Genomic DNA, 24,126 nt, shown 5'->3' on the forward strand with positions numbered 1-24,126 from the left:
GATATCCATACCAATACCACCCAGAAAGGGCCATGCATGACCAGCCTAGTGACCGATATCCATACCAATACCACCCAGAAGGATCCATACACAACCAGCCTAGAGAATTATACCCTTACCAATACCACCCAGAAAGATCCATACACAACCAGCCTAGCGAATTATATCCTTACCAATGCCACCCAGAAAGATCCATACACAACCAGCCTAGCAGCTGATATCCATACCAATATCACCCAGAAAGGGCCATGCATGACCAGCCTAGCGACTGATATCCATACCAAAACAACCCAGATAGGGCCATGCATGACCAGCCTAGCGACTGATATCCTTACCAATACCACCCAGAAAGGGCCATACACGACCAGCCTAGTGACTGATATCCATACCAATACCACCCAGAAAGATCCATACACCACCAGCCTAGCAAATGATATCCTTACCAATACCACCCAGAAAGATCCATACACCACCAGCCTAGCGAATGATATCCTTACCAATACCACCCAGAAAGATCCATACACAACCAGCCTAGCAACTGATATCCATACCAATACCACCCAGAAAGGGCCATGCATGACCAGCCTAGCAACTGATATCCATACCAATACCACCCACATAGGGCCATGCATGACCAGCCTAGCAACTGATATCCATACCAATACCACCCAGATAGGGCCATGCATGACCAGCCTAGCGACTGATATCCAAACCAATACCACCCAGAAAGATCCATACACCACCAGCCTAGCGACTGATATCCATACCAATACCACCCAGAAAGATCCATACACCACCACCCTAGCGAATGATATCCTTACCAATACCACCCAGAAAGATCCATACACAACCAGCCGAGCAACTGATATCCATACCAATACCACCCAGAAAGATCCATACACAACCAGCCTAGCAACTGATATCCATACCAATACCACCCAGAAAGATCCATACACAACCAGCCTAGCAACTGATATCCATACCAATACCACCCAGAAAGATCCATACACAACCAGCATAGCAACTGATATCCATACCAATACCACCCAGAAAGGGCCATGCATGACCAGCCTAGCAACTGATAACCATACCAAAACCACCTAGAAAGATCCATACACAACCAGCCGAGCAACTGATATCCATACCAATACCACCCAGAAAGATCCATACACAACCAGCCGAGCAACTGATATCCATACCAATACCACCCAGAAAGATCCATACACAACCAGCCTAGCAACTGATATCCATACCAATACCACCCAGAAAGATCCATACACAACCAGCCTAGCAACTGATATCCATACCAATACCACCCAGAAAGATCCATACACAACCAGCATAGCAACTGATATCCATACCAATACCACCCAGAAAGGGCCAAGCATGACCAGCCTAGCAACTGATAACCATACCAAAACCACCTAGAAAGATCCATACACCACCAGCCTAGCAACTGATATCCATACCAATACCAATCAGAAAGATCCATACACAACCAGCCTAGCAACTGATATCCATACCAATACCAATCAGAAAGATCCATACACAACCAGCCTAGCAACTGATATCCATACCAATACCACCCAGAAAGATCCATACACAACCAGCCTAGCCACTGATATCCATACCAATACCACCCAGAAAGATCCATACACAACCAGCATAGCAACTGATATCCATACCAATACCACCCAGAAAGGGCCATGCATGACCAGCCTAGCAACTGATATCCATAACAATACCACTCAGAAAGTCAGAAAGAGCCATGCATAACTCAAGCAGCAATCTGAAAGTGACATCCACTCTACCACCCAGAAAGGCCCATGTACAACCAGCCTAGTGACTGAAATCCATACCAATATCACCCAGAAATGGTCATGCACAACCCAACCAGCTAGCTGAAAGCAACACCCACTCTACCACCCAGAAAGGGCCATGAGCAACTCATAGAGGAAGTGACATGCACACGACTTCCACCCAGAATGGGCCATGCACAACCTGACCAACAAGTCAAAATTGAAGTCCATACTACCATCCGGAAAAGGTCATGCACAACCCATCCTGCAAGTGAAATTCATATGATGACCACCCAGAAAGGACCACACACAAGTTATCTAACAAGCCAAAACTGATGCACATATCACTACAACTCAAAAAGAGCCACTAACAACCCAACCAGTAAGCTAAAAGTGACATTCATACCACTACCACCCGCAAAGGGCCTTGCACACCCACCTAGGAAGCCGTACAACCACCCTGAAAAGCCAACACACAAGCAGCTCAGCAAGCTGAAGCAACATCCATACTATTACTACCCAAAAATAGACATGTATGGCTGGAACATCATGTTGAAAGTGATGCCCATACTAGAACTCAGAAAGTGACGCGCACACACATTTCTAACAAAGACTCAGGAAAGAGACATAGTCAAGAGTCTGGGTACAAGTAAGTAACATTTATTGAGAAAGCTCCTACGGTCAGTGCAACCTCATGCATATCTTGGCACACAGGGGCACTGGGTGTGAACTGCGCAATGTTACATAGCGCCCAGTGGCCCTGGGCTGTTATTGCTCTTGTAAGAATTCCACATACTCCGTTTCAAAGGCCTGGCAGGGTCACCATTACCAGCCAGCAAGGCAGACTAGCTGACCTCAGCAGAAAGAGATTACAACTATATATACAAACATTTAAATAAATACCAAAAATGCCAGAAGGAAATGGCTTGAAGAAAGGAAGACAGTCAGTGTTGGCACTCGAGCCTGGGGGGCGGGGCCCCTCGATGCCCACACAGCAGCCAGGGTGCAGGAAGAGCACAGGGACCCTTGCGCCCCTTTGTAAAGAAGCCTGTCCTGGCGCAGGCAGGTGCCTCCCTATGTGTGGCACAGGTGTCTGCCCCATCAGTAAAGAGACTGCCACTCTGACAGGTGCAGAACATGGCAGAGTGGCATACGCGTGCCACAGGCTCCCTACATGAAGCAGCCCATGAAAAGTGCCAAACTCTGGCAAAGCGGCACAGGTACGTGCCCTCTCCTGAAGTTTACCCCACCGATGAGTGCAGAGCATGGCACAGGTGCATGTGCCGCTCTTTGAAGCAAGATGTGCAGAGCCCTGGCAGAGTGGCACAGGTGTGTGTCCCACCTGATGTGTAGCTACCAGTCCCCCCCCCCCCCCCCCCGCCCCCCAGTGAATGCTGCCGACCAAGCTTTTTTTCAGTGCAGGGTGTGCGGACTGAGAGCTAGCTCTGCTGTACATGGGCCACTATATCATGTGTTCACTGAGAACCTCTTCTGCAGAGGTGCACGACTTTTTCAATGTGTGTGACTTGTGAGCTAGATCTGTTGTATACAACTGGCTACAGAATGTATACCCGGCTGCCCACACGTCACAGCAGAATGTGTCCCGGGTGCTAGATTTGAGGTCTATGAGTTACTGCAAAGCAGGAACCCTGGCAGGTAGTTTTGCTGCAATTCTATTTGTAGCATTTGTAGAGTGCTTTAGACCCGAAAGGCATCAAAGCGCTATGCAGGGGAGACAACTGTGGGGGAGGTGGGAGCTCTGGACAACAGGATCCGGTCAAACTACCCCCCAAAACTGTCTGTAAGTCACTACAGAATGTGTACATTGACAGCTAGTCCTGCTGTCCATAAATTACTTCAAAATGCCTATCCCGAGGGAAAGCTCTGCTGCTCACAAAAACTGTAGAGCAGTGCTCTGAAAGCTAGGTCTGCAGACCACAAGTAGCTGTGAAATGTGTGCCCCCAAGTGCTGGCTTTGCTGTCCAAAATCACTACAGAGTGTGTTAAGTGGGCTCTACCTCTGCTCTCCCCAAGCTCCTAAAGAGAGCATGATCTGACTGCTACTTGTGGTCCACAAACTACTATTGAATAAATGACCTTGGACCTCGCTCTGCTGTCCACGCGTCACCACACGTGACCAGGGAGCTAGCTCTGCTATTCCAAAGTCACAACAAAATAGGTGGCTGCCCAAAAGCCACTATGGAAAATGTGACCTGAGAACTAGCTCTGCTGTTTACAAGTTGCTACAAAGCGCTATAATGTATATAGCAGGCATCCCGGAAGCAAGAAGCACCTCAGAATAAGCGGCCTGAGACCTAAATGTGCTGCTCACATGTTACCGCTGAATGCATTCCTGGAGCACCTCTGCTGTTCTCAAGCCACTATAGAGTGCATTCCCCGACACTTAGCTCTGCTGTTCACAAGCCTCTAGCATGTGTGTGCAAAGTGAGGGCTATCTCTGCTGTCCACAAATCACTACTAAATGTGTCAGTCAATATTCTCCCAATAAAAGTATTGCACCTTTGATGAGACGTGCTGGCAGCTCCCCTACATAAACCAAGGGCCTGTTTTAGGGTATGACAGGTGGAGTAGTGTCCATCAGGATGGTGGAGGGCCTTACCTCCACCATCTCGATGGTTCTGTGTTCGCCAAATTTAGGAGTGAGGGCTGGACCATCGTCCATCTCTGTATCCTTAAGGGAACTGCCATTAAGGTGGTTCCTGCAAAGGCACTAAGGGGCAGATTTACAAGCCCCTTGCGCCACTTTTGCGTCACTTTTAACATGGGAAAAGTGACGCAAAAGTGGTGCAAGGGCTTGTAAATCTGCCCCTAAACGTTTAGTAGACGGCCACTGTTGTTTCTGACAGTTTGCCTTTGGTTTTGATGGCTCTCCACCAAACTTTTTAAATTCTTTGCTTTTCAGAAACTCCTAAAGTTTTCTCCCAGAGTTTGGAGGTTATTCTTGTGTTTTTTCCTGTCCCTCACTGCCAGCTTTTTTCCTTGCAGTGACGGACAAGGTCAAAAAAGGCATTACACCATCCACTTTAAACAGGGCGGGTGGTGTAATGTCCTTCCTCCGATGGCCCCTTCTTCGTCGGGCTGTTGGAGGAAGTATTCCATCGATTGACCCAACGGGGGCGCCACCAACGGAACACGTAATGTTCGCCAGTCTCTCAGAGAGGCTGGTGGACCTGGGGTTTGGCGACCAGGATACTCCGCCATGTTTGGGTGCCAAACGCTAAATCGAGGCCCAAGAATTGTAAGTACCTGACGGTACCAGCCCATTGTAAGCACTAATGCCCATCTCTGCTGCACACACGGCACTACAGAAGCTGTTGAGTGACATCTGGTTGCGCTGTTCACATCCATCACAGAAAATACCACTCGTCAGCCGGATGTGTTAATATTCTATATGTAATCTGAAGGATAGTTCTCTCATCCAAAACATGTATATATCTTACACATACCCCGAGGGAAATGACTGCTGTCCATAATGTTAGCTTGTGGGGTCTTCCTGTGATCCACTGGGTCTTTAATATTTCCTAAGGTAACAAAAGGTTCTGACAATAACACAGATGCCATGGGCTGGCATGGGGGTCTGCTACAGTATGGGGCAGCATGCTCTTGGTGCAAAATAGTCCCACATCTTTATATTTTGCACTGCATGGGGCACAAAGAGAGCCTCATTGAGGTGACTTCCGCCTCCAACCACATCACTTCCTCCTTCTCACCTCCAGGTGACCTTTCCAAAGAGCACCACTTGTGTTCCTTCTGGATAACAGCCACAGAAAAGTGGTATCCTGTCTTCCGTGGGGTGGAAGGGTAAGAAATCAGCTCTTCTCTCAGGATAACCCCACTTATCCTAATCACCACTCAATCATAACATGAGCAGAACAAATCAAGGGCTGATTTTGGGAGCAAGACCAAAAAAGGGGCTACAAGTCCACATTTACATATATATGTTTGTATTAGATATTTACAAAGCACCAACCTAGCTGCAAAGAAAAAGAGTGTTGTACAGTGGGAGGGTGCATAATTCAAGGGACCCAGAATGCACTTCCCACTCACAAAGTGTAGTGAGTTTGAGGGAGCGCTAGGGGGTATTTACCCATCATCAGGTTAGCCTTTTTTCATCTATTTTATTCAGATTTGGCATTACTGTACGAAATCAAGGAAATCGACAGCCAATCAGTAAAGCTCCTTTCAGGAGAAGTGGGCGTCCCTCCACCGATGGCGTCACTGTTCTAAATGGACTTTTATAAATGCTGGGTAACTGTGACGTCACTATACTATGGCAGTGTATTTTGGGCACAGTTTTGGCAAGGTTGGTTGCATTAATATTTCCAAGCACAAATTTGACAAACTTGCATCAGGAATCATGAGTATAAATAAGTGCATCAGTAGGGATCGGTGAGTGCTTATGGAAGACAAAGCTTTTTTTTTTAAACAATGCTGCGTGTGCACAAATGCACACTAATATCACGGTGTAGACACATGTGCAAGGATCATGCAAATAAATCCAAGCAGAGCTCTGACCAATCGGTAGTGCTTCAGGCCAAGGAGTGTGACTTGGGACGTTAATCATCTCTGTCCTTCACAATGCACCTGGAAACAATGTGATGTCATCACCCAACGTCAAAGCTACCTTGTGATTGGTCTGTTGTTTAAGGTGCTTTATCCACGTGGAAAAGGATACTGTTACATAGTGACATGCATTAGTTATACCAATGACATTTTGCTTTTCATAAATCCTTGATCCCTAGAGGATGGAAATTGATTCAGTAAGCTTCGGATACTCAGAGGGCTCTCGTTTCTGAGACCCGTACGTAAACAAGGCCCCCCCACGCATCTTGCACAGGTCCAGCACTGGCTGGCATGAAGTTGACACAATCATTCCATTGCACAAAGTTTTTGGAAGTAAGCTGAAGGTAAAATTCACAACAGAGGCAAACACTTGACAAATGACTCAAAACACAAAGTTACTGGCCACCCGGAGGTCTTTTTCAGGGAAGAGTGGGCCTGTGCTACTGAGAGGAGGCTGAACTCCAGTCCAACCACACCACATGCTAGGACATCCCTGCATGTGTGCCCTGATGCCACTAAGAAGGGTGAAGGGGCTGGGGGCTGGGTCTCCAGTTCAACAATGCCACATGCTCTAGTGCCCTTTGCTACAGTATATGCCTCTATTCTTCAAGCCGTGTTGGGCGTCCGGACAGGCCCCGCCGGTCCTGCCCTGAGTGTCGCAGGTGCACACAGGATTCCCAGCCACAGATTCAGAGAAACACAGCACTTGTCCACCTTTAAACGTCCCTGTCCTTGCTAGCTCAGCAAAGACCTATGATCTTCCAACGCAGGTGTGTGGTCAGCACACTCTGAGGTTCCGAGGCCTGAGGCCCAGGAGGCAATATTTGTTCATAGGAAGACATAGCAGCTTGGTGCAGATGGAGATACATGTTTTTACCATGCCTCCATTCTGCTGTGCGGAGGCGGCCAATCCAGGATCGCAGGCACAGCAAGCGGCGGCGACTCGAGGTTCATCTCCTGATCTTCTTTCTCCAGCTGAGCCACTTGGATGGCTTCCCACGGTCCCCTAGTTTAGATTCTTCCTGGACAGGGGATGCAGGCTGTTCAATTGCAAACTAGGAGTCCCTCCCACAGATAGAAAGTGTGAAAAGAGCACTAGCTCACACTGTCTCCATCAGGCAGGAGGGGGAGCCCTACATCTCCCCACCCCTCAAAGTCTGCAAAGTCCTTCTGGTCCCACAACCTCTCCCCCAAAGGACCCTTCTTGTACAGCGCAGACGGCGCAGGTGATGTTCCTAGCACAGGGAAGCGGCTCACAGATTATATTGTGCAGGTAAAATTAAAACAACAGACTCCATTCCCCTTCAGCACGAGGCGAAGGAGCGAAGGGGGCGATTTCACATTTCTGCTCTTCATCTCTGAGCTGTCTTCAGATCTCAGTGAGGACATCTGTGGGGACCAAGCCCTTCTTCTTCCCACTCGCCACCTTGATGTAGCTGTCAGCTTCCGCCTTGCTGACCCCAACACAGATCTGAAAAAAGAGAGGAAGACAGTGGGTGAGAATGTTTCACACAGACAAAAGACAAGACAAGAATGGCTATAAAGATGGTTCTCAACCCAAAATAATGGCCGCACAAATGAAACATTACAATAGCACAATAACACCATCACCAAAGGATGGGTCTGTCGTCCAAGGATGGCTGTTTCACTCAAGGATAGCTCTTTCGCTCAAGGATGGCTCTGTCACAGAAGGATACATTTGCCACAGACAATGGTTCGGTTCTCTAAGGATGCCTCTGTCCCAGAAGGAAGGCACTGTCTCTGAGGGATTGCTCTTTCTCTTAGAGATGCCTCAGTCATTAAGGGGAGGCTCTATTGCCGAATACTAGCTCTGTCACTGAAGTATAGCTCTGTCACTGAAAGATGGCTCTGTCTGTAAAAAATAACTCGTTCTTCAAGGGATGGCGGCTCCTTTGTTACGGCGGAGGAGAATCGCCCCACTGCAGATGAAAACATGTCAAATGAAATGATAATAAAGCAATTATTAAAACTGCTTTAGTATTATTTTATTTTACATGACTGTAGAAAGGATACTGGCTTGAAGCAGAGCCATCCTCTGAGGTGTGCAACAGCAGGAGGAGTGGTGCGCACAAGGCACTGCAAGTGCGCATGTCGGTTTGGCCGGCTGTATAAGAACGGCCAAACCGACATGCGCACTTTGATATCTCGAGGCATTTGCATGAAGATATTTTCAGGCACAGGCTCCCAGTCGCTGATGGAGCATAAAACTGCCCTGCTCCGCCCATTCCCGGTGCTTCTCTCATGCTGGGTAATACCAGCATGACAGCAGCATACGGATTGGTGCAGGGGAGCTGTAAAGTATCGAGGCAGTGGGCACAAGTAAGTTTTCTTTTAAGGTATTTTTACTCTTGTCCCCGTACAGACTCACCACTTTTGCCTGCTAGCAGTCGCCACCTCTGGCACAAGATAGCTCTGTGACTGAAGGATGTCTCTGTCCCTCAAATATGACTCCCTCCTTATCTGATGACTCTGATGCCCAAGGATGGCTATGTTATTGATGGTTAGCTCTGTCACAGAAGAATGGCCCTGTCTCTCATGGATGCTTTTATCATAGAAAGATGTCTTCGTCCTCCGAGGACTGCTTTGTCACTCAAAGGTGGCTCTGACAGTGAAAGGTAGCTGTGCGACCTAAGGAGGACTCTTTCACCCAAAGATGGGTCTGTCACCAAACAATGCTTCTGTCGCCCAAGGATGGCCTGTTTCCAGAACAATGGTACTGTCACTCACAACGCCGGTTACCGAAGCATAACGTTGGCACTGTCACAGTGGGGTGAGACTCTCTGTGAAGGCCAATAAGAAATTAAATTATGTATTTTCTTGTAGGCCCAGGTGGAGGCGTATCACAGCCTCAATTCTTGGGCTGGGACAGTATTCGGTTGAGCCGCCATCATCTTTTCATGAAAGGTGCCTTCATTTTGTATATTCCGATTAGTGCAGTAACGTTTCTTCTCAATAAACACGAATCTGAGGCCCAGTGGGCTTTGCTGTGATTGCCACAGTCTCACCATACGGGTATGTGGAGAATGGTGGTGGTTGATGTGCTGGTAATCGATTGCCTAGCGATATCCCATTGTCTCTGAACCTATGGGGAGGAGTCTGCTAAACCTATTGGTAAATGGTGGTAAGTCACTCAAAACTGGGTTCCTTCCCTTTCCTCTGGGTGTGGTGTGCGGATAGTATTTTGTGGTATCATCTTTAACTTTTTAGAACCCTTGTGGCTCCAAGTTCAGCTGGTAGAACAGCCAGAAAAGCACAATTCTTCAATCTCACCAGGGCCTGGCCTACCTTTGAACGTGTATCAAAGTTGCAAGCAGATCTGTGTTGTGATTGCTGTATGGTATGGAACAGCTGCAAGTATTTTTGGTGTGTTATCTTCAGGTATGGTCTATAAATGAGTACGATGGGGCTGTGGTTTTGTAAAATAGATGCAACTATTGACTCCTTCATTGTGATTATGTAGTTTTGTGGAATAGCAGTAATGATGGATTCATTGTCTTTTAGAACCTGTGGTTTTGTGAAACAGCTGCATGTATGGATTTTCATTGATCTTATCCCTGCGGTCTGTGGTGCTGCTGCTAGTATCAAATCATCTTATTGTGATCCGTGTGTATTTGTGGAATGGCTTTATGATGGATTTGAGTTATATGGTTCCTGTGTTTCCCCTCTTGTCAAACCAATGCTCATTAGATTTATTTTATTTTAATTCCTTACCTTGTAATCTTACATTTTAACTGTATTTTAATTGTTCTAGCTTGACAAATATGCATTCACTGTGTAAGAGAGGTCTTCTGCTATCCCCACATTACCAGTTTATTGAAGCCAGGTTGGGCTGGCAGATGCTATCTTTGGCTTGGCCCGTGGCACCCCAGAACAGAAAATAAACAGGGTTCAAAGGCCCCTCTTTACATTCTCTTGCCCTCACAAATTGGAGGCTACTGAAGGGATGATAGTAGTGGGAATACAGGGGTTCTAACCGCTATCTCAGTAGCATGGGTCAAAGGGCGCCTGCAGCTTCTACCACATTTTTGCAAAGTAACATCATGAGACAGTTGAAAGATATTCCGAGTGTTACATTAAGCTCATTTTCATATTTTCATGGAGACTGTGTGGTCACAATGCCCTTAGGGAATGTCAGAAAACCCAGAAAGCAGCATGTGAAAAGGAAATGCTGGGGATATACGCAGGATAAAACAAGTCATGGTTCTCTGCAGAGATACATTTTCAAAAGTAGAGGCCAAAAAAAGTTTGAATAAACTCATCTTTCGGTTCAAGGGAAAATCCCAGTATTTACATTTGCTCACTCCATGAATGCCTTGTCGCTGATTTAGAATTTGGGAGACAGAGTACTCGGTCGCACATTTGATGGAATACCATGACCACCAAACCCTTAGTCCTCCTACCTCATTTAGAGACAGGAGTCCTGTAAGCTGTCCATCAATGGATACCTGTTGGGTCCGTCCAGAGAATACTTAGGAGAAGGGGCCATTGGAGGAAGGGCAACACACTGCCTTATTTAGGGTGGACAGTGTAAAGTCTGCTTTTTTTCTTTCTTTCACCACCATGAAAACCTAGCACGAAGGGAGAGGAAAAATAAACAAAATGACCCCCACACAATGGAAAAAAAACCTCCTAGGGTGTTGGGGCCATTAGGTTTTCAGGTCTCACCTAGGCAGTGCTTGTGCTGTCTCTTCGAGACATGTTGTATTCATATATGGACTTTACGCTCTGCCCTTTTATTCAATTGGCTCCTATTACTGTCCTTTGTAAATGGTGACTTTTGATTCATTATTAGGCTTAGTAGTCCCTCCTTAGTATCGCCCTTTCTTCTGTTGTAACCTCCCATGAGGACTGCCTCTGTTACATGTGTTGTTACTCAGTATAGCACAGCTTTCCAAACTGTGTGGCGCGACACATTACTGTGTCGCGCCCCAGCCGTAGGTGTGTCGCGGGATGAGATGACTTCTGCCGGCAATCGGCAGAGTCGAGCTGCAGGGGCTCTTAGAAGGGGTGAAACAACAACAAACCCCCATTAACATGCACAAGGTCTTTAACGACCTGTGAAGTGCTCGGGTGCGGCTGTGAGCTGGCCAGGGATGCCACACACAACGGGGGGGGGGATTGAGTGGGGGCTGAAGCCCTTTGATGCCAATGGGGGGGGGGGGGCATTGCATCATCTGCATTATTTGTTGATCCTGCATATCTTCGTATAAAAAAGCCAGTAACATTTAGGCCCTAGATGTTACAGGCTTTTTTATACGAAGATATGCTTACGTTATGTATGGTGCATTTTCTTCTGTCTTTTGGTCCCCCGTTGTTTTTGTTTTACACCATCACTGCTCAGGTCAATATTTGTGGTATTCTCTTTGCCGAGCAGAAGGTGAGCTTAGGCCAAGTGCCCCATGACAGAAATGACCGAAAATGAGGAACTAATTCTATTTTTAAGAGTATTCGTTTTATTGAAGAAAAACATTTCTAGTCACGTGCTTTCCACACTTTCTTTAGCAGATTGTAGACATTAATTTCTATAAAAATGATTAGTGTTGCAGCATTTTTGGGTCCCTTTATTTCCTCTGTTTTGTTCTACCTATAAATAGTAGTTGTGTTCCTGCATATGGGACTTTGGCATCTTCTGTATGTGTGTTATATGCATCTAAATACATCACGCTTCATCTCCTTCCTCCGCATCACTGTCACTTCACTCTCTTCTTGTGCAAGTACTTCCTTTTGTCGCCTCCACTTTACCATCACCTCTCCCACGTACACAAACACACAATATTTTTTCTATTCATTGAGCGCTGTCAATGTTTTGAGAGCTGTGTACAGGGCCAGACTGGGAGCCGAAGGCAGCCCTGGCAATTTTCTCGGACCGGTCCTGGGGGAGTGGGGGTGGCGGGGTGTTGGGGTTGGCTGGCTGCCTGGCCTCTGGGGAAGCACTGCCTGCCCAGACAGGCTGGAAACGCTTGTATGCTGCTTTTGTAACCTGGGGGGCAATATTGCAGCACAGCTGCAAACCCGGCCCCCAGTAACAAACCGGCCCCGGTGTGTGTGTGTGTGTGTGTGGGGTGTGTGTGGGGTTGTGTGTGGGGGGGTTGTGTGTGTGTGGGGTGTGTGGGTGTGTGTGGGGTGTGTGTGGGGGGGGTGTGGGTGTGTGGGGGGTTGTGTGTGTGGGTGTGTGTGTGTGTGGGGTGGTGTGTCTGTGGGGTGGTGTGTGTTGGGTTGTGTGTGGGGTGTGTGTGGGGGTTGTGTGGGGGGTGGGTGGGGTGTGGTGGTGTGTGGGGTGTTTGTGGGGGTGTGTGTGGGGTGTGTATGGGTGTGTGTGTGTGTGGGGTGGTGTGTCTGTGGGGTGGTGTGTGTTGGGTTGTGTGTGGGGTGTGTGTGGGGTTGTGTGTGGGGGTGTGGAGGTGGGGGTGTGGAGGTGGGGGTTGGTGTGTCTGTGGGGTAGTGTGCGTGTTGGGTTATCTGTGGGGTGGTGTGTGTTGGGTTGTGTGTGGGGTGTGTGCGGGGGGGTTGTGTGGGTGTGTGTGGGTGGGGTAATGGGGTGTGTGGGGTGTGTGTGGGGTGTGTGTGGGTGGGTGTGTGTGTGGGGTGTGTGCGGGGTTGTGTGTGGGGGGTTGTGTGGGGTGTGTGTGTGTGGGGTGGTGTGCCTGTGGGGGGTTGTGTGTGGGGTTGTGTGTGGGTGTGTGTGGGGTGGGGTATGTGTGTGTGGGGCCCAAACCCACCGTAGGTGGTTCGGGCTCGCTCGCTGTGCTTCCTCACGTTACCGTGTCCCTGACATTTTTTTCACAAAAAGGTGTGTCACCAACATGAAAAGTTTGGAAAGCTATGAAGTATAATGTATTTAAAGTTTCTGGCCACTATTTTACGAATTACTTCGTCCTAGCTGCTGTTGCAGGCAGGACACACTCTCCCGCTTCTCTCTGTGGTATAACTGCACAGTGGTGCTGCATACAAACCATCATCTTTAACAATGGCAGCCGCGCATTTCTTTTCTTCTGCGCTGCTTGCCAAACTCAATTTTTTAATATTCTTTTTTTTTTAAGTAGCACGGCACACCGCCCTTAATCTTAAAAAATGGTGGCAGCACGACTGTGTGGCTCGCCTAACTCTATTTTTTCATTATTTGAATTTTTTTAAGCAGAGCGACAGCCACTCCTAATTCCCAACAAGAGCGACTGCGCTTTTCTTTTCTTGTTTACATTTGCGCTACATCGTCTCCCTACACATAGTGGCCATCTCCATCAGAAATGTTTCATTTCTGTGGTACAAACATACAGGAAGGCATCCCACGCAACACAAGCACTTCACGACCACCTCTTTATTTTTTGTTTGCAATGGGCACCTACCTTGGAGCTTCAAAGTTGACTGCTCTCATGCAATGCTTTAATGCTTTCACCCTCCTGGTTCACTTTGAGCCCTCTCCCGCCCTCTGAGCACAAATGTAGTGTTTCTCTCCTCCCACACTTCCCCTGTGCAAAAGTGAGACACCATCCATGTCGTTATCTGGAAGGGGAACATTCAGGCCCTTTCCTACAGGCCTCTGGGCTGCTGTTGATGAACGTCATGGGATCCCGGAGGTAAGACTTGAGGTGAGAAGGAAGTAAACATGGGAGAGGAGCACACTGACTAAAATCCAGAGCCCATAGGGGCAAGAGCGAGAATGGCAACAGACAGGCATGGGGACGAGGCGGTGTTGGAATCTGTGTGCTGTGTGCCCCAACGCAGTCCATGACCCTAAGCATAAGCTTCATAGTTACTTTGAAACCCTAGTGTTGCATTACTTTCCCCTCTGTATCCCATTCCCCAAGTCTCATCTTACCATACACCCCGTGGTCTCTCTGAGTTTTGCTCTCAGTGCGCCCTTCGTGTGCACTCTAGTACCTCGCTTGTTTATTCTGGAAGTGACTCTCGTTTTTCTTGCCCCACCGTTCTCCCTTACTTTTTCACCTTCAGTACTGTGTCACTTTGTACACAAGAGCCCTTTACCCCGATGTCACGATAAGACTAACCCTTGTGTTCTGTCTTTATTTTTCCCCACAGTGATTGTGATGTCATTTCTCATTGAAGGTTAAGTCTTAACTTTCCACTCTAATTAAATTGGGCAAAAATATGTGTTCAGGGTGATGAGAAAGGTTTTCTAGGAAAATGTGAACTGAATCAGGTTGGACACTTCGTCGATGTTCACCGATATATTTGTGACCCGTACACTTGTCCTCTTTCTGTTGACCTTTTCCGGGTATCCCCATTCATTTGTGTCCTTTCTTTCTCCCTTTCTGCAGCATAGAAGTAGTTGATGTAGAGACAATGCTTGGTTTACACTTTTGTGTGAAGAGGCAGAAGGACTTTGCCGGGCTCCTTAGTCTTTAACAACCAGTCCTTCATCTGAGGTTAGCTGCAGATCCCTTGCCTCCTGAGACAGGGTGCCACTACTGCCAGGCACGCAGGATGACACTGGGCAGACTTGAGGCCAGAATAGTATCGCCTTGATGTTTTTCTCTCTGAACTTCAGATATGGTCTATAAATGTGTACGATGGGGCTATACAAAATAGACGTCTGGCTCGTCTGTAGCACACACCTAATCCGATTTGCTGCAAGATCTGACGAGTTACCAGCATTCTAGTGTTCTTTCACTCACTCACTTGTTTATTTCTTTCTGGTGCAATAGAAGATGGGCCTATATTTCTGTAGTAGATATTTTTTTCACTTCAGAAAATAACTCTAGGAGGTGTCTTTTTCTTTGTGTTAGACCACAATGTTCGGTTGACGGTACTGGAGGAGACATCTTCCTGGGTCAGAAGCTACTCAGTATTCTTGAACAACAGCAAAGAGCTTAACTCTGGTGCTTAAGTTGTAGCTGTGGCTTCAGGGTGGGATTCTCTCCCTTTCATCTGTCTGAAATGGAATCCTGGCGGTGCATGGCAGTTCTTTGTCCCAGTGCAGGCTTCCTGTTGTTCCATTACACTTACAGTGTCACATCTCCATGCTTTCTGAAACACTGCCAAGTCAAGAGCTTAATTCTAGGCAGCGACTTCAGCACAGCCCTCTGCTTCCACTCTGTGTCTGCCTCCCTGGAGGGTGTGAGTTCCATCAGAGGTTATTTGAGGAGTTTTGAAAGGTAGGATTCCAGTCCTGCTTTGCTATTCTCTGCTCTATACTGTTTTGGCGCAATGAAAACCATGCATGCAATATTTACGAAACATGTTTTTGATAAATGTTTTGATTAGCTAACACCGTTTTGCACTCACATCTTCTGAGTAATTGCTTAGACATCAGAAAACGTGAACATCCTAATGCTTCCACCACACTGAAGCTTAACCACACCAGTTTCACAGACTCTAAATAGATAATAAGTGTACATTATCTATCCTGTTAAACTTTTGGCGGCATTAATGCCAAGCTCTGTGAATGTTAGCCCACAGTAGTGCCAAGCTAAACAAGATTTTTGCCATCATAATACCCTTCTATTTTATCAATATCATTCCATAATATGTCCTGTGGAATATATGATCGTGTCTGTGTGACATTCCTAGTTAATAGTGAAATATTGCTTAACTTTTTCACACACTCTTTCTGCTCCTCTGTCTGGAGTTCATTCACCACTTCGTGCACAAACTAACTATCCCTCTCTATCTTCCTATTGTTTGTAGCTTTCCCCCCTATCTATTCACCCTGCCACATAATTCCAGCACCCAAATACACCACACACTACACAATTCACCTTACACAATTCCACAACTAACAATTCCAGTTCAACCCGCATAATTCCACTCCAAACGAAATAAATCCACTCCACTCAAAACCAAACACATGGGTAAAAGACATCAGGCCAGATGTAGGTAATCTCAATTTACCTATTCTTAAATACCGAATTTTACCAATTCGGTATTTTAGAATAGGTAAATGGGATGTAGATAATTTTTCGGTAAAAATTACCGAATCAGTAAGATTCGGTAATTAAGAATTGGTATTTACCGATTCGGTATTTACCGAATCGGTAACTACCGATTCAGTAATTCCCATTCATTCCTATGGGCCTGGAGGCCCATATGAATGAATGGGAATTACCGATTCGGTAAATACCGAATCGGTAATAGGGGGACCCCTTTCAAGGGTGACAGGGTGTTGCACCCCTGAAAAGTGCATGGGTGCACATGTGGCACACATACATGCCCTCTGCCACATGGCACTGAAGTTGGTGGTAAATAACAAATCCTTACAGGTGAAAAGCACTCACTTGAGTGCTTACTACATTTCAGATTCGGTAATTTACCGAATTAGTATTTGAGAATTCGGTAATTTACAGAATTCTTAAATACCGATTTAGTAAATTACCGAATCTGAAATGTAGCCACCTACATCCCAAATGCCTAATACCGGTCGGTAAGAGCCGAAATTCGGTAATTTCGGCCGTTACAGACCGGTATTAGGGTTCCTACATCTGGCCCATTGTCCTTTACAAAGCCAAAAGCTCTCACTATCGCAAAAGTGAAACCTTTTCATTGCAAATGTTTGTTTATTTTTCAAAAACAAACTTCCGGCTTTGGGAGTGTATTTCCTACATTGACAAGGCCATAAGAGTGGTTTCAGTTAAAGTAGAGATGTCCGGTTTGCCCGGGGACATCTTAAAATATGTAAAAATGTAAATGTAAATTGATACTTGTATAGCGCACTACTCACCCGCAAGGGTCTTAAGGCGCTTGTACGAATACCGCTGTGGAACCCATCCTGGCTTTCCCTGTGAGGCGTCCACTCCTGGGCACCCCCAAGGTGGAGGCCAGGCATCCTTAGCGTTGTGGGGGCCGTTGTGGAGATTAAGCAAGCTATTGCCCAGAGTTGCAGAGTGGGACTCCATGATTGGAATAGGCACCGAGGCAAGAAATATCAGGTCCGTGGAATTTTGAGCCCCAGACCCGCCGAGGCAGGGAATTGAACCCTGGTCCCGGGCTAGACCTCTGCATCAGGGTCTGCCGCTCTAACCATTGAGCCACACTTCTCCACTACTGATGGGCAGAGGTCCCTCAGAATGGCGGAACTTTGTCTTTTAAGTTGTGGAAAACATGGAGTCTACTTCAGGACAGCAAATCTAATCTTCAAAGGAGTCTTATGGGTGATACTAAGGATAGGCGTGATAGATGTGGTTGTCATATCAGTCTGTTGAGACTGGAAGGGCAGAGTGTGTTGTAAGATTCTTCAGCATGGGTACCAAATACAGTGGTATCTAAATCAGAAGTAGCAATGGCAATTGGTAGTTTGAAACTTTGCCTCTGGTTTCTGGACAGGTTTGTTGTCCTATTATTCCTTTATAATGCTACTCCACGGAATACGTGCCTACTAGTCAAGCCAAGCACCTCAGAAGAGGCCATGATCAAATGATTGGATTCAGACTAGCCTGTAACACCTGAGGTCCACCATAAAGTTTCTTCTTCTGGGGAAAGTATTCAAGCCATGCATCTGCCACGTCCCAGTTGTTCCTTTCTAACCTACTTAGGGGCATATCTACAAAGACGGCGATGATTAAACGCAAAGCGTGCTTAGTGCTTTGTTATTTATCACCGTCTATCTCTGGAATTTCTCGCACGTTATTAACATAGCGTTACTTCAGGGCATTAAAAATTCCAAAGATAGTGGGAAAAGTGCAGTTTTGCAGGGAACATTGCTGGTTTTCCAGCGATGTTCTCTGCAAAACGGCGTTAACCTTACTGATATGACCCACAGGGTCGTATCAGCATAACCCACCCCAATGTTAGGGATAGGTAAGTCTGCATTTTTGCAGACGTTAGTTCATGGAGAAAAGAGCGGTTTTCTCCAAAAACTAACGTGTGCTAAAATCCTGTGGGCTGCCTTGTAAATATCACGATGTGAACATCAGCGATATTTGCAAGGTAGTCCATCCTGGGTACGCCCAGTGATGCCCACTTAAAGGGAGGCGTTGGGAAAAAGGGTGCTAACTTGCGATTAGGCATGTTAGCACCCTCGTGTAAATAGGGCAATAGTTTTATCTCTGCTTTTTTGGCTTTTTAAGCTCAGTTACTGGCTGGTGTCAAGAAAGCTGAACTCATCCGCTGATATAGAAGACTCTGGATAGTGGGCAAAGCTCGCCTAGAATCTGGCCTTGGTTTCATCCTCAGAGGGTATATGTAAGCCAGAAGGTGGTGATTTGTTGGAAGGCAGCACCAGCATCCACCAGCATCTTATAATCAGACTGGGTGCTTCTTTTGAGGTAACCTTTATCTGCGAGGGTAAAAATACTTCAGCTACCGAAGTAACAAAGAGTTCTTCACAAAGGTAGAAAATGACAGTAGGCCTTGAAAAAACCCCAAAAGGGGCTAAAAAGAGTTCACCTTGATAAGCCAAAAAAGTTGTGTACGCAAAATGTGGTGTTCCAAAACCCTGCTCAAACTGAAACTAAAAGGAGGAGTCACATTTTCGTTTTTGTGCTGCAAATTTCTTAGGATTTTCATCTTTACAAATGTGATAGAATAAGAGGAAACAGAAAAGGCAATTTTGCAATATTTGGAAAAATATGTGTGCTTTGGCGGTCCGGCGTGGAGGCTGGGCACTAGTTATAATTATCAATTTTTGGAGGATGCCTTGCTGGAGAGATACTGCTTTTGCTTTCCACTTTTGTCTCTGTTGAACTCACATCTGGTGAACAGACTACTCTATGGTGTGTCAGTGATGGTTCTATGCATATGATCTTCAGACATGTGGACTCAGCAGGCTATCCCTCAGCCTGAGCAGACCCCGCTTTGAGATTGGGAGTATGGGCAAAGGGTGCAGTCCGGGTCTCACCTGGGTCTCCTTCACGCTGAGATGGCCCTGTTCCTTGTTGCCCTGGTATGGTTTCATGCACTTCCACACCTTCTCTCCAGGCCGTACCCTCTGCACGAAGTTGGCTGGGAAGAACCCCACTCTGTCTGCACACTTCCCCTAAAGATACAAAAGGTAAATTTAGAGAGGGACTTTCAGAGGCAAGAGTATAGTGCATCTCACCTGACCTGCTCATATCCAACCAGGTTCCCACTCATGTCCCCTAGCCACGTCCAGTGGCCCACGCAATGCCTACCATCCCACTCTTGTCGCTTGAATTTCCTCCCACATGTTTCCTTATGGTCAACTTTACCTTTTAGCCCTTCCATCTGCTGTTTTTCCTCTTCTCTTGACCCTGCTCTGGTCCCTCCCCATCTCGTGGTCCACCACCACTCTTGTCCCACCTCTTGGTCCTCCTCATCTCCTAGTCATTCGCCACTCTTGTCACCCCTCTTAGCCTCCCTCTCTCTTGTTCTTCTGCATCACTCTAATGCGACTTCCCTCCCACCCTCTACTTCTCTATTCTGCCTCCTACCTTTCTCTTGCTTCCGTCGAGACATAATGACCTCTTTTTTCCTCGCTCTCCCTTTTCTCTACCATCTCTCCACCTCACCGGATTACCCCTTTCCATCTGTACTTTACTTGCTATCTTTCTCCTCCTTTCTCTCATTCTAGTCTCTCCCGTGCTTTCGTCTTCTTCTATATCTTTCCCTCTTTCAACTCTCTCCATCCTATTATGCCCATTTCTCTGCCGCCGAGCCCCAGAACCTCCCTCGGTTCCTCTTTCTCTGTTCATTTTCCTTCATCCTCCCACTACCTGCTGTACGTCGTCCCCTTTTCCATTGCCCTGTTCCTACAACTCTTACTTTCCTGATGTTATCTCTATCTAGATCCTTTTTCCACCCCCTATTGCAAGCCCCTTTATCTCCCTAACACCTGTTGTGCATTATCTTCTTCCCTCCCTACCTTGCTAGGTTCTCATTCCCTTGCTCACTTGTTATCTGCCACATTGTCTCCCACTTGCCTTTTTTTTGCTAATTCCCCCGCCTGGTATTCCTTCCTATCCTCCTGTTTGCACCATGTCCATTCCCTTTACTCCTTCCTCTTTCCCTCTCCCGTCCATCCCTTCCGCTCCTCCTTGCTTCCCTTGTCTCCCACCTTTATCCGCCACCGCCTCTTCCACTGTCCTCTCTTGCAGATCTGCAATTGATATTTCATGTTTGTTGCTGAGGCAGACTACACCCATCACTCACCTTCCACCAATCCTCATTGGAGTCATCTATCACCATAACCCTGTCTCCAGGCCTGGAAGGGAAACAGAGCAATCCATTAGCCGAGGTGAGAACCAGAGACAGCGCCCTCCTGCCAGAGATACAGGCAGTCATCACCCCAGAGTGACAAGCAGTGCGTCTCCCAGAACATCAATAGTGCCCCCTCCCCACCCCCCCAGGACCTCAGGCATTGCCCCAGACCAAAAAACCGCAGGCAGTGCACGTCCGCCAGAACCTCAGGCATTGCCCCTCCCCCAGAACCTCAGGTATTGCCCCTCCCCCAGAACCAAAGGCAGTGCGCATCCGCCAGAACCTCAGGCAGTGCCCCCGACCCAAAACCTCAGGAAGTGCAACTCCCCCTCCCCAGAACCTCAGGCATTGCCCCATGCCCAAAACCGCAGGCAGTGCACGTCCGCCAGAACCTCAGGCAGTGCCCCTCCCCCAGAACCTCAGGCAGTGCCCCTCCTCAAGAACCTCAGGCCGTGCCCCTCCTCCGGAACCTCAGGCAGTGCCCCCGACCCAAAACCTCAGGCAGTGCCCCCTCCCCAGAACCTCAGTCATTGCTCCTCCCCCAGAACCCCAGGCAGTGCTCGTCTGCCAGAACCTCAGGCAGTGCCCCTCCCCGCCAGAACCTCAGGCAGTGCCCCTCCCCTCCAGAACCTCAGGCAGTGCCCCTCCCAAGAACCTCAGGCATTGCCCCTCCCCCAGAGCCTCAGGCATTGCCCCAGACCCAAAATCGCAGCCAGTGCGCGTCCGCCAGAACCTCAGGCATTGCCCCTCCCCCATAACCTCAGGCAGTGCCCCGACCCAAAACCTCAGGAAGTGCAACTCTCCCTCCCCAGAACCTCAGGCAGTGCCCCTTCCCCAGAACCTCAGGCATTGCCCCTCCCCCAGAACCTCAGGCAGTGCGCGTCCGCCAGAACCTCAGGCAGTGCCCCTCCCCCAGAACCTCAGGCATTGCCCCTCCCCCAGAACCTCAGGCAGTGCGCGTCCGCCAGAACCTCAGGCAGTGCCCCGACCCAAAACCTCAGGAAGTGCAACTCCCCCTCCCCAGAACCTCAGGCATTGCCCCATGCCCAAAACCGCAGGTAGTGCACGTCCGCCAGAACCTCAGGCAGTGCCCCTCCCCCAGAACCTCAGGCAGTGCCCCTCCTCAAGAACCTCAGGCCGTGCCCCTCCCCCAGAACCTCAGGCATTGCCCCATGCCCGAAACCGCAGGCAGTGCACGTTCGCCAGAACCTCAGGCAGTGCCCCTCCCCCAGAACCTACGGCAGTGCCCCTCCTCAAGAACCTCAGGCCGTGCCCCTCCCCCAGAACCTCAAGCATTGCCCCATGCCCAAAACCGCAGGCAGTGCACGTCCGCCAGAACCTCAGGCAGTGCCCCTCCCCCAGAACCTAAGGCAGTGCCCCTCCTCAAGAACCTCAGGCAGTGCCCCTCCTCCAGAAACTCAGGCAGTGCCCCCGACCCAAATCCTCAGGCAGTGCCCCCTCCCCAGAACCTCAGGCATTGCCCCTCCCCCAGAACCCCAGGCAGTGCTCGTCCGCCAGAACCTCAGGCAGTGCCCCTCCCCGCCAGAACCTCAGGCAGTGCCCCTCCCTTCCAGAACCTCAGGCAGTGCCCCTCCCCCAGAACCTCAGGCATTGCCCCTCCCCCCGAACCTCAGGCAGTGCCCCTCCCCGCCAGAACCCCAGGCAGTGCCCCTCCCCAGAACCCCAGGCAGTGCTCGTCCACCAGAAACTCAGGCAGTGCCACTCCCCCAGAACCTCAGGCATTGCCCCTCCCCAGAACCTCAGGCAGTGCCCCAAGCCCAGAACGACAGGCAGTGCCCCTCCCCTCCAGAACCTCAGGCAGTGCCCCTCCCCCAGAACCTCAGGCAGTGCCCCCGACCCAAAACCTGAGGAAGTGCAACTCTCCCTCCCCAGAACCTCAGGCAATGCCCCTCCCCCAGAACCTCAGGCAGTGCCCCCGACCCAAAACCTGAGGAAGTGCAACTCTCCCTCCCCAGAACCTCAGGCAGTGCGCGTCCGCCAGAACCTCAGGCAGTGCCCCTCCCCCAGAACCTCAGGCATTGCCCCTCCCCCAGAACCCCAGGCAGTGCTCGTCCGCCAGAACCTCAGGCAGTGCCCCTCCCCGCCAGAACCTCAGGCAGTGCCCCTCCCTTCCAGAACCTCAGGCAGTGCCCCTCCCCCAGAACCTCAGGCATTGCCCCTCCCCCCGAACCTCAGGCAGTGCCCCTCCCCGCCAGAACCCCAGGCAGTGCCCCTCCCCAGAACCCCAGGCAGTGCTCGTCCACCAGAAACTCAGGCAGTGCCACTCCCCCAGAACCTCAGGCATTGCCCCTCCCCAGAACCTCAGGCAGTGCCCCAAGCCCAGAACGACAGGCAGTGCCCCTCCCCTCCAGAACCTCAGGCAGTGCCCCTCCCCCAGAACCTCAGGCAGTGCCCCCGACCCAAAACCTGAGGAAGTGCAACTCTCCCTCCCCAGAACCTCAGGCAATGCCCCTCCCCCAGAACCTCAGGCAGTGCCCCCGACCCAAAACCTGAGGAAGTGCAACTCTCCCTCCCCAGAACCTCAGGCAGTGCGCGTCCGCCAGAACCTCAGGCAGTGCCCCTCCCCCAGAACCTCAGGCATTGCCCCTCCCCCAGAACCCCAGGCAGTGCTCGTCCGCCAGAACCTCAGGCAGTGCCACTCCCCACTGGAACCTAAGGCAGTGCCCCTCCCCGCCAGAACCCCAGGCAGTGTCCCTGCCCCAGACCCTCTGGCAGTGCCCCTGCCCCAGACCCTCAGGCAGTGCCCCTCCTCCAGAACCACAGGAAGGGACCTTCCCCGGACAAAGAGCCTTCAGTAGTAGCCGTCCCCACAGTACTCACCCAGAAACACTGCATGCCACTCTCTTGACTAATTAATGAAAGGGACTCCCTCACCCCACTCCAGAAACCCTCTCAGTCACTACTTTCTGCACCAGCACCAGAGCCACAGCCCAGTGCTCACTGCCTGGACATTCAGTGACACCTCAAAACCACAGGGTGCTCACTCACTACCGCCACCACCCCTCAGTCCATTTACATACAAGCCAGAACACAGTGAATATAATACATCACAAAGGTGGTACACTAACACAATGCATTATTCCGACTCGGATAAGGTAAGGCGCAGACCGCAAGGCACTGCGCGTGTGCGCCTACAATCACATCAGTCCCAGTGTAGGCGTAAAGCAGCAGTCAACACTACATACTGCACTAATAAGAAGGACAACGCCACACTCATCTGTCTTTACTTTGTTCCAGTTGCCATAGCAACGCTTTCACATCACCCTTAAACATCCTTGGTAACTGACCGATTGCCGTACATTTATATTAAAAACTTTTTGCTATTAGAGCACTCATAGAGAAGTAATATTTGTGGAACGTGTTTGACACCAAGGACAGCATCGAACCTTGAGCTCCACCAGCAAGTATCTAAAAGAACTCTACAAAATATAATGTCAAAAAATAACGGATTCTGGATACACAATTTAAAAACCAAATGCCCACTGCTGCAAAGTATGTGCAAAGGCACAAAATGTAATCTTTTATTAAAAACACATGATCAATTATCATCCCAAATGTTCCTTTAAGTTACAGTCACATAATCTCTTTTGTT

At 48.9% G+C, this 24,126-nt stretch overlaps 1 protein-coding gene across 4 annotated transcripts in view; it reads right to left on the reverse strand.

Annotated features, from left to right (window-relative positions):
* Positions 1-2,437: 2,437 nt before the first annotated feature.
* STAC2 (SH3 and cysteine rich domain 2) overlaps positions 2,438-24,126 on the reverse strand; it is a 265,421-nt gene continuing 243,732 nt past the window's right edge. For all 4 annotated transcript variants that reach the window (XM_086924337.1, XM_086924338.1, XM_086924340.1 and 1 more), the window contains 3 exons: positions 20,466-20,517; positions 19,195-19,332; positions 2,438-7,854 (listed from right to left, as the gene is read on the reverse strand). In XM_086924337.1, coding sequence (XP_086780463.1) covers positions 7,753-7,854; positions 19,195-19,332; positions 20,466-20,517 — 292 coding nt within the window. In that variant the 3' untranslated portion in view covers positions 2,438-7,752. The remainder of the gene's footprint in view (positions 7,855-19,194; positions 19,333-20,465; positions 20,518-24,126) is intronic.

The sequence above is a fragment of the Lissotriton vulgaris genome, chromosome 5, assembly GCF_964263255.1.
Source record: "Lissotriton vulgaris chromosome 5, aLisVul1.2, whole genome shotgun sequence".
Classification (NCBI taxonomy): domain Eukaryota; kingdom Metazoa; phylum Chordata; class Amphibia; order Caudata; family Salamandridae; genus Lissotriton; species Lissotriton vulgaris.